Here is a 10,000-nt window from a genome sequence, read left to right on the forward strand (position 1 = left end):
TTAGAAACGATCACTAAATCGGTCGATCCAACGGTGAAATTGTAAAACATGATGAGTGACTACAAGAGATCAGAAAGTTTGTCAGCTGAATTATTTCGCTTACCTCAAAACTCTGTTCTTGACACACTGAAAGTGTTGCTTTCTGCGACCATACATCCCAAGTAAAACGGCGCCAATAACAGGAGTCGTAGGCATTATGATACTGTTTTGAATCATTGGACTGAGCCAAGCAAGCTGTAGTATCACGTGACCACCTTTCCATTACCGTTGTTTCCAAGAAATTCTACTCTAGATTCTAGTCTGGGGATTCCAGGTAGCTGGACTTTATTGGATTCCAGTGTTTGCTGTATTCCGGATTCCATAGGCAAAAATTACCCGGAATCCGGACTCGTTTACATGGGGCGCATCATTTGCGAAATCAGAGAAATTTACGTTCAGAAATTTTTCCTACTTTCAGCTGTCATAGAGCTCTACGTTTCCTAGCTGTGTAAACGACTCATCAGACTCATGACCACCCATAAATGGAAAATTCCACTCTTAGCTAAATGACGATAACGTCATTGCAAAAAATAACAGACTCGATTAACAAGTGAGGATGATTTCTGATCCGGATTGTTGTGATTTGGGGCTGTATTTTGATTGGCTACTCGAGGTTAGGTTACTCGCGTGGTATAGGTCTGATAGGTCACTGATAGGTGGGGAGGGTAACTGCCGCTAAACTGCCAGCTGCTGTTAACAAGCTGATTACTCCGGTGAGCTGGATTTTGACACCCGAGTGATTTTTTTGTTGTCGACAATCAGATCAGGGAATCAGCAGGACCGTGAACCGACCCGTGACTTCGTCTCGGTCAATATACAGAATATACAGCACAGCTGCCAGTTGAATACATTACCCCCAATCCAGCCCCAGAAAGCCTGTATGCAACGCAGATAACGGGTCTGTATCACCCACTCATCACCCTGCACATTACGGTCACCGAACAACCAAAAATAAAAGTTGCCAGCAGAGCAGTAGTTTGTCCTCGCTCCTCGCCCCCATCCCCCTCCCCACACACCCCCCAGGTGGCGATGAGCGAGCAAAGAAAAAAAAACAGTGAAAAAGCGTCTGTTTTCGCGCGCTAAAGTTCACCGAAACGCTGAAAGTTGCCTATTTTCTACACAGTTAACTGTAACTGCAAATGTCAGAAATGTGACTTTATTAAAATTTGGTAGATCAGATACATGCGATGCCGAGAACAGTGCTACAATAGCGTTGCCTGGGTTATCCCACCGATCCCTCCATCCGTAGTCCTGCTGCGATACTGTCCTGAGTGTCCATCGACCGATACACAGGACTGACAGGCGCTATTCACGCGATGCGCGCTGATATAGCGTACGCGTAACCGGTAAGCCTGGTACCCTCAGAAAAGGCAGGGTCGTTGGGTTAAATCAGTTGTGTGAAATTTTCGCTAATGAGACTGCCGGGTTTAAAAATTTTGATCTATTCTTAGTTTACGAAAGCTACGAAATTTCTAGGTGCCGAAATCAGAATCTAGCGATTACTACGAAAGCTACGAAATTTTTAGGTGATCTAGAGATTACTACAAAATCCGAAAATCTTAGCTGAACAAACCACACAAATCCCGAAACTCTGAGCCCAACGAACAGTCAATGAACAAAAAAGTGTGTTGCACGTGCGAAGTTGTTGTTTTGCTGATTAAACCTATTGTTTTTTTGACGTTCTAGTTGTCGTCCGCGTCGTTGGATCTTAAACCCTAAATTGTACAAACGACCGGTTTCAATAGACCGGCGAAATTTCTCATTTTATTAAAGCACTGAGGTTACGACAACTTCGAGTTAAACTGATTTCACGGGTTGTCAAAGAGTCCAGTGATTCCTTTTTCCCAGGTGAGCGCCGACTCATTTCGTTTCAATATTCAGGAATGCTCTCGATCTTTTTACGCTTTCATTGCCTCTCGCCCGACATGTTTTGCACGGCGTTTGGTCATGCGAAACCTCCACGAAACATCCACGCCTCGCGCGAGGTAACTTTATCCCGATTCTAAAAATAACTCGAGACGAATTACCTATGGAATAGGGTGTATATGGGGGATGTCCTCTCTGTTCCCTTTATAGTCTCTTGGTTAATCGTAATACCCAGAGCCCGCAGGCTGGGTCTGGCAATGCGTTACCTCACACGAATCCCTACTTACTGGTCTACTGGGCCTGGGGCTAGACATTCATATGACAACTTACACAAAGCGGTAATCTGTTTTTCAAACATGGCGTCCAAGATGGATGAAGATTCCGAAGAAAAACTCAAATCTGTTGCAACACATTTACCGAGCGACGAAGGAAAAAATGATGGCCTTGACGTAAAGCAAGTAAAAGAGGACAGAGATAGGATAGAAGCTTCTAGAGCATCGAAAAACTCTGAAATAGTTAACGAAGTAGTGGACAATTTTTCACGCGACGAATCTGAAAGTGAAACTTTTCAAGATGCCGTTCAGGATTTACACTTAAATGAGAAAATGGACTCTTTAGGAACAACAGAAGAAGAAGCTGAAAACAACGATAAGTTAAAGGACGGTGAAGGTGTTGCTGAGGAGGAAGAAATACTTACTCCTGAGGAGAAAGAGGTTTGCACAAACATATTTTCCTAATTTAAGAGGATTTTCTTCAGTCGTCGATCAGGGCCATTCCATTTAAGCTCATTTAATGTACGCACCTCCCGCTGACGAAATTTTCTGAAGAGGTTTACCAAAAAATGGAATTTCTGAAGGTTGTAAGATTAAAGAACAGATTTTCTGGGAGGATTAAAAAATAGCAGAAATGAGAAAAGCAAAAATTTCTTATACATGTAGCTATTAGACGCGGGCCAAGTCGCCTTAACTACAGAATATAGGGCAAATTTTCTAGGTATATTCGTTGGGGCAGCTTGGCAGCTTGGTAGTCCCGACTGAAGAACCACTGATCTATTTAGTCAGTAAACTGTATAACCTTGACTGATGAGCCATCAAGCCACCAAGCCATCTCTTTGAATTTTATATTTTCTTTTTTTATGTCTGTCTTAAATTTATATGTCTCATATCCTTCTCATTCTCTTGTCATGACTAGCAAGCCTCCGAGCCACTTCTGTTTAAGACCTTAAAATAATTTTGGCCCAGTCTTGAAATCTCAGAAACGTTTTTGATGGGTCTCGAAGTCTCGTTTTCAGGTGATTTTTGCATCTCGGAGTCTGAAACTTTTTTTACCAACGGATCTCGGAGTCTCAGATTTGCCGTCCCTTTCTGTTTGGTCTACCCTCAGAAGTCGAAATTTTTCAGAGTTCATGGGTACAGCTTATCAAACTCAGCTAGTAGATTAAGACAGTAAAACTTAACAAGTCAAAGCAGTATTTTGATGGGCATCCGCTAGCTTCCATTGGCATTTTCAGTCATAGTTATTTAGCTTTACTGGTGCCGTTATCTCAGCAAAGATTTTTGGCAGTTAGAGTCTCTGGCTTGGAATTAATAAAGACACTGAAGTCTTGGTCTCAAATTTTGAAAGCGCAGTCTCGAAAAGGCTAAAATTTACCATTCTATACCCCTAAAAACAGCATCCTCTTTTTCTTCATCAGTGGGTGGGTGCATATTGAATGGAAATGTGGCCCTCAGACTAACATGATTTCGACCTACCTGTAGCTGAACCCTCCCCAAAAATAAGCAAAAACAATGGGAGGGAATTTTCTTTTAGCAAGGAATTTGGTCATTTAAAGGGGTACACCTGGAAACAACCCAGTAACCCTTTAAGCCCCAATACACGTATCTACATACAAATTTTCCAGACTGAGAGAATTGACAAAAAATCAACGCTCTCTCCTTAGTGACTCTTTGGCAGGGGTATGTTGTGCAACAGAAGCAATAAATTATTATTAATATTATTTTTTATGAAATATGGATAGATTGCCTCTTCCCCTGGAGAAACGGGTAAGTTACTGGGTATCACATCTTGAAAATAATGGTCGCCTTTTAGATAACTACATGTACATGGCAAATATTTTTGCCTACCCATACCCATAGACAGAAACGGTGCATCTTAAGGTACTTGTTGTTAACATCTTTTTTTCAAATTACCTTACATGTATGTTTTCTTCTGAAACATGGGAAAATTTAACACGAGATGGAAGGTCAATGGTTTATTGGGGCAACTTCTCCCATGTACATGTACCCCTTCAATTTAAATTCATCAACTGCCTGCACTAACTACATTGTATTATTTATTAATATTTTTCTAGGAAAGAAAAACACAGGCCCAACAATTTAAAGACAGAGGCAATGATTACTTCAAAAGATCAGGTATACCTGCTTGTCTAATGAGACTTTCTTTTAAGGTAGAATTATTCATTATACATGTAAATATTATGGATGAATATGACAAATATTAAATCAAAACGTAACCATGTACAATGTACATGTAAGTATGAAGCTACCATTGAAACAGGATTTCTTTACCGTGGGTATATCATGAACACAGTTATTTGTATATTTTTTGCCTTTTTTTTCTGTAGAATACCCTGAGGCTAAAGAATTATACACAAATGCAATAAAGATTTGCCCAGATGACTTCACCAAAGAAAAGTCAGTATTTTATGCTAACAGGGCAGCCTGTCTGGTTAAGATGGTATGTTCTTTATGATAGTAATTTTGTTCGAATAATAGTAATATACTACAGCTTAATGTACACCTTAGTTTATACAAGGTTCTAGTAGCATGGGTTTGGATATCATTTATATAATGTTATTTATGAGCAAATACTGTGGGAAGTGATTTGAGAAGTCAAAAGCAGATCTGGTCATTATATGAAAATATGCTCTAGTAAGCAACACTTTGATAAACCTATTAAGTGTAGTCACCTATGAGATCAGAGCCTTTAGCTGAAAGCTCGGAATATGTTGTGAATTATCACTGGCAAAAATGGTACCAACAGTATTGAATCCTTTTTTGTTACTTATCACACATAAAGATCATGTACATACATGAAGAAGTTGTCGAACCACTTTTGTTACGTATTAACCTAACTTTGATCATAAAGTAAATGCTTTTATTCAAATGTTGACTGAGTAATGATCACTCACTGGAACTCAAAACAAAGTAAAAGACCAGCTGGTACTCCAAAAATTATTGTAAATTATTTATGACCTTGAGAAACATTATACATGTATTTTTATGTGCCGTTTCTGTACGTCCTTGGTACAGACACCTTTATTATGGACAACTCTCCTGGTTGCAAAGACGTCAAACTTTACAATTACAATTCCTACCTCTATAATATGGACAACACTGTAATGCAGACATTTGGCTCTGTCCCTTTGCTGTCTGTGTTATTATTAGAGGCCTACATGTATCTTAATTCAAAGGTTGAATACTATGCTTTAATTCTTTGCAGGATCAACACAAGGAGGCAATAGAGGACTGCACAAAAGGTATAGTGTAGTAGCACTTGAGTCGTCGTCGTTGTTGTCATCATGATAATAGGGAGCCTAATGACAGCAACGGCTACAAAAATGTCACTTTAAAGGGCAGTCACTCTGTTTCAAACTTAATCGTGCTTATTCCATCTTGTTCAATTTGTCAAATGTTGGCAATTTTTTCAGGAGTTGAATTCTAATAGGTTGTATCAAAATTCAGGAAAAGAAAAAGAAAGTCTTTGTCTTGTGTTCACATCCTTGGCCACAAACCTGAAATTAGACATTTTCACGTTGTAGTAGTGCAGTGACGATAAAGAAATGTACAAAAAAGCGTAATTCTGTACAGAGTTTTTGTTTTGCCAATTTAAACCTTTTTTTGCTGTTCTTGTTAACGTCACTGTCGTCATTGCTTATTGAAGTTCCCTATTCATAATCATAATACATACAGTCGAACCTCTCTGTAATGGCCACCCTGGGGACAGAAGAAAGTGACCGTTGTGGAGAGGTGGCTGTTATGGATAGGTAGGAGCGTAATAAGTTTTTTGGGGAGTATCACATGTTTATTGTGCTAAGTTCATGCTTACTTTATCCCATGATGGTAATCCAATCATAATAATGTAGAGATAAAATACACAAGAAGCTTGAATTATGTTTTGAATCAAAATATTGAAGTGATAAAATGAGCGAGGTTTTACAACATTGGCTATAAGTATCATAGATGACAATTATTTATGCTTACAGCTGTACTGCAGCAGGAAAAATGAAACCAAATCAAAATGTACGATTGGTGCGATTAATCATCAATGTGCCAGAAGGATCAAATTTCATGACCATTCTTAACATTTTCATCAGTGGCTGAAAAAACTGGCCGCTGTTAAGAGGTTATTTTGACAGTTGGGGACATTATTTAGTGGCCGTTGCCATTGTAGAGAGGTGGCTGTTGTAGAGAGGTGGTCATTGTAGAGAGGTGGCTGTTGTGGAGAGGTGGCCATTGTAGAGAGGTGGCTGTTGTGGAGAGGTGGCCATTGTAGAGAGGTGGCTGTTGTAGAGAGGTGGCCATTGTAGAGAGGTGGCTGTTGTGGAGAGGTGGCCATTGTAGAGAGGTGGCTGTTGTGGAGAGGTGGCCATTGTAGAGAGGTGGCTGTTGTGGAGAGGTGGCCATTGTAGAGAGGTGGCTGTTGTAGAGAGGTGGCCATTGTAGAGAGGTGGCTGTTGTGGAGAGGTGGCCATTGTAGAGAGGTGGCTGTTGTAGAGAGGTGGCCATTGTAGAGAGGTGGCTGTTGTGGAGAGGTGGCCATTGTAGAGAGGTGGCTGTTGTGGAGAGGTGGCCATTGTAGAGAGGTGGCTGTTGTGGAGAGGTGGCCATTGTAGAGAGGTGGCTGTTGTGGAGAGGTGGCCATTGTAGAGAGGTGGCTGTTGTAGAGAGGTGGCCATTAGTGGAAGTTTGACTGTAATTTTTATAGTTAGTGTTCAGTGTCAGTTAGGGAAAGTGTTTAGTGTCTTCCTTTTATTCAATGACTGGCAAGATTTCCAGCCCAATAAGTCTTGTTTTTTTTCAATGACTGATTTCATGAACATGGACATGAACATGAAAGCGATTTCTTGCTTTCTTATTGGTTTAAAGTTTTTGTCTATGAGAGAATGATGATGGAAATTACTTAACCATGGCCGGATTTCATTTGACCTTTCAATGCCTAAGACTGACCAGCACTTAGTTTTTCCCTACATATTTGAGACAAATAGTTAGATCATGAGAAAAAAGGAAATGATCAACTGAAGAACTGAAAAGATCTTTATTGTTAAACAAATTCTCTCCATCAGTACGATAGGAAAGTGTGGAAAACAGTGAACAGCATATACTTGTTTATGTTAGGGTTTAAAGAGTTAATTAAGGACTCATCAATTTTTACAGCTTTAGACCTGAACCCAGATTACATGAAGGTGAGGCTTAGGAGAGCCCAATGTTATGAGCATGAGGATCGACTAGAAGAGGCATTAGAAGGTAAAAAGAAGACACGAAGGTTCATTTCCTTTTTTACATTTTTGCTGAAAGAATTCACAAATAACCTTCTTTATATAAATACCTAAGACATAAATACATTTAGAACAATGTACACTGTATTAATGTCCTGTCAAAGAGACGTTATTTTATTGAATGGTAGCACCGTTAATAGGATTTCCCAAGCCGATCCAAAAGTTAGAAGAGGAAAATCCTGCCATAGTTACTCAGTGTAAGAGTGAAAGGAGATGTATCGCAGCTGTAACAAGTCCTCGCAGGACTGGTTGGGAAAATAATGAAAGAATAAAGTCAACCAGAATGGAAACTAGTTGTAAAACAAAAGAACTGTGGCATAAAAAAAGTTATTAATAGGTGTGAATGGACAGATCAGGACCTCACTTGCCATGTTTTGTGTTTGTGGGAGGATTCATGCTTTTCTGCAATTTCTTAACAACTCTTCTCAGGAAAAATCCGGTTACAGAAGAAAATTAATAGGAAGAGAAGGAAAAAAAAACTACTTTGATATTGAAATTTTGCTTTCTTTGCATTTCCAAGCTGAAAGCATGGATATTTGTCCTGTTGCTGGCTAAAGTACTATGATTTCAAATTACACATTAATCATTTAATGATTTCAACTCTGCAAGGTGTTTAATATTTTTAATTATTGCTATTTTTGTTTCTCTTTTAGAGTATCAAAAGGTGTTTGATGCTGATCGTTCTTCTCATGTTGCTAGAGAAGCTTTGATGGTAAGCTAATAAAAATTTCAAAAAAATAAGGTTGTATTTTGAAACCTTACTAACCTTGTACATTTGCCTTTTGTTGGCTGGCTATGAAAATCGGGATTGGAACACGGAAGAAAATACCATTTGTGCTGAGAAAACGAGGTTGTGGAGAGAAATAAACTGGTTAATGGAGCCCTGTAAGAATCTGGTAGGGTCGGTGTCCTTTTGAGGGGCACTAGACAGGCTTTGACCTGGTATGGAGGACACCATTTCACCCCAGTTGTTAAGATAATTATCTGCAAAACATTACTTGGATTAACATACATTTCTGCTACTTGAAATGGAATTAAAAACAAAATTTGGACTACATGTAGGAACGAAACATTTGGATTGGGATTTGAGCTCTTCCCTCCACCCTTCACATCTCTCATAAGAGGAACCTTTTTTATTGCATATATATAAGTTTCTGTCATAATTTATTGCTAAGCATTAAAACAAATTGCACAGCAGACAGGAAACTTTTCACAGATCTATCCCGTATTCCAGGCATCCTTATAGGGAACTTAATTTCCTTGATCTGGGAGGTGTAGCTTAACAGGTCATAACAGCACTATCTGTTTCCTTGGGTTTTCAGAGACTCCCAGAACAGATCAAAGTGAAACATGAGAAGATGAAAGAAGAAATGATAGGTACACATTGGTTGTTGTTTCTGTAGTTTAATGCAACTTAATATATAAACCTGTTATATATTGGACTGTCTGGAGAGCAATAATCTGAATAACCAGAGCATCAGTCGTTTTATTAATGAAGGCTGTCGTTAGGTCAGGTTATAACTAAACCACAAATGGTCATCCCTGGTTTTTTCCCTCAGAACCATCCACAACAATTATGCTACGCCTTAATTCCTCACAGCTTCACTGTTTGCCCCATGCACCCATGTGATCTACCATGCCTCAAAAGAAGATTGAGAGACTGCTAGCAGACAACTTATAAACTGAACATTCTTTTTTTTTTCTCATGACAATAAGTAAGATGTAGGATAGATTTTTGAAAAATTCTTGCAGAAAATAATTTGGTCTCTACTTAAACACCTTTCTTTTTTACTACAGTGAGAGTCATTTTAAGAATTGTTGTGCTCAAACTGCCTGCAGTTGCCCAATATTTTGTTTTTATTTTTGTAGGAAAACTTAAAGAACTGGGGAATGTCTTTTTACGACCGTTTGGCTTATCCACCAACAATTTCAAGCTCACACAAGACCCAAATTCTGGAGGCTACTCAGTCAATTTCCAAAAGTAACCCACAATGGAATCAAGTGAGACATTGTCCTGGAAAATATTGTACATGCACCAAATTTAATTAAGGATCAGGGCCACAGGATGAATAATTTTACTTCAGTTATTCAAACACAGGACCTAGACAACACACTGTAGTCCTTTTCATGAGAGGATGCATCCATGTACATCAGTGCTACTTTATGAATAGTTATATTGGACAATATTGACATAATGTTGACAAATCATTTTTAAAAAAAGTAGAACAAGGCTGAATAGACACTACATTTTGCCAATCTTTGATGTCTGATAGATAGCAATTATTAATAAATATAATGAAATTCAGAACTGTTATAACTTTGTTAGTTATCTGTATGAAATATTGGTACAAGACCTTAAAAAGATGGCAAAGTGGAGTCTAATAAAAAATCAGCCTCTGCTGAAAACAATTTTTAAAAGACCTTTGATAATATCCTACAAGAGAGGTAAATCTCTGAAAGACATGCTCGTAAGCGCAAAAATGTAACTTGATTAGGCATTTGATAATGCTACGCAACCACAAAAAACACGTTCGGAGT

At 38.8% G+C, this 10,000-nt stretch overlaps 1 protein-coding gene across 1 annotated transcript in view; it reads left to right on the forward strand.

The window, feature by feature from the left end:
• Positions 1 to 2,254: 2,254 nt before the first annotated feature.
• LOC140934934 (tetratricopeptide repeat protein 1-like) overlaps positions 2,255 to 10,000 on the forward strand; it is a 7,931-nt gene continuing 185 nt past the window's right edge. The window contains exons 1-8 of the mRNA XM_073384489.1: positions 2,255 to 2,618; positions 4,256 to 4,316; positions 4,529 to 4,641; positions 5,407 to 5,443; positions 7,341 to 7,430; positions 8,116 to 8,174; positions 8,785 to 8,839; positions 9,332 to 10,000. The exon at positions 9,332 to 10,000 is cut by the window's right edge and continues 185 nt beyond it. Of these exons, the coding sequence (XP_073240590.1) occupies positions 2,262 to 2,618; positions 4,256 to 4,316; positions 4,529 to 4,641; positions 5,407 to 5,443; positions 7,341 to 7,430; positions 8,116 to 8,174; positions 8,785 to 8,839; positions 9,332 to 9,447 (888 nt within the window). The 5' untranslated portion in view covers positions 2,255 to 2,261 and the 3' untranslated portion in view covers positions 9,448 to 10,000. The remainder of the gene's footprint in view (positions 2,619 to 4,255; positions 4,317 to 4,528; positions 4,642 to 5,406; positions 5,444 to 7,340; positions 7,431 to 8,115; positions 8,175 to 8,784; positions 8,840 to 9,331) is intronic.

The sequence above is a fragment of the Porites lutea genome, chromosome 4 (genome assembly GCF_958299795.1).
Source record: "Porites lutea chromosome 4, jaPorLute2.1, whole genome shotgun sequence".
NCBI lineage: Eukaryota > Metazoa > Cnidaria > Anthozoa > Scleractinia > Poritidae > Porites > Porites lutea.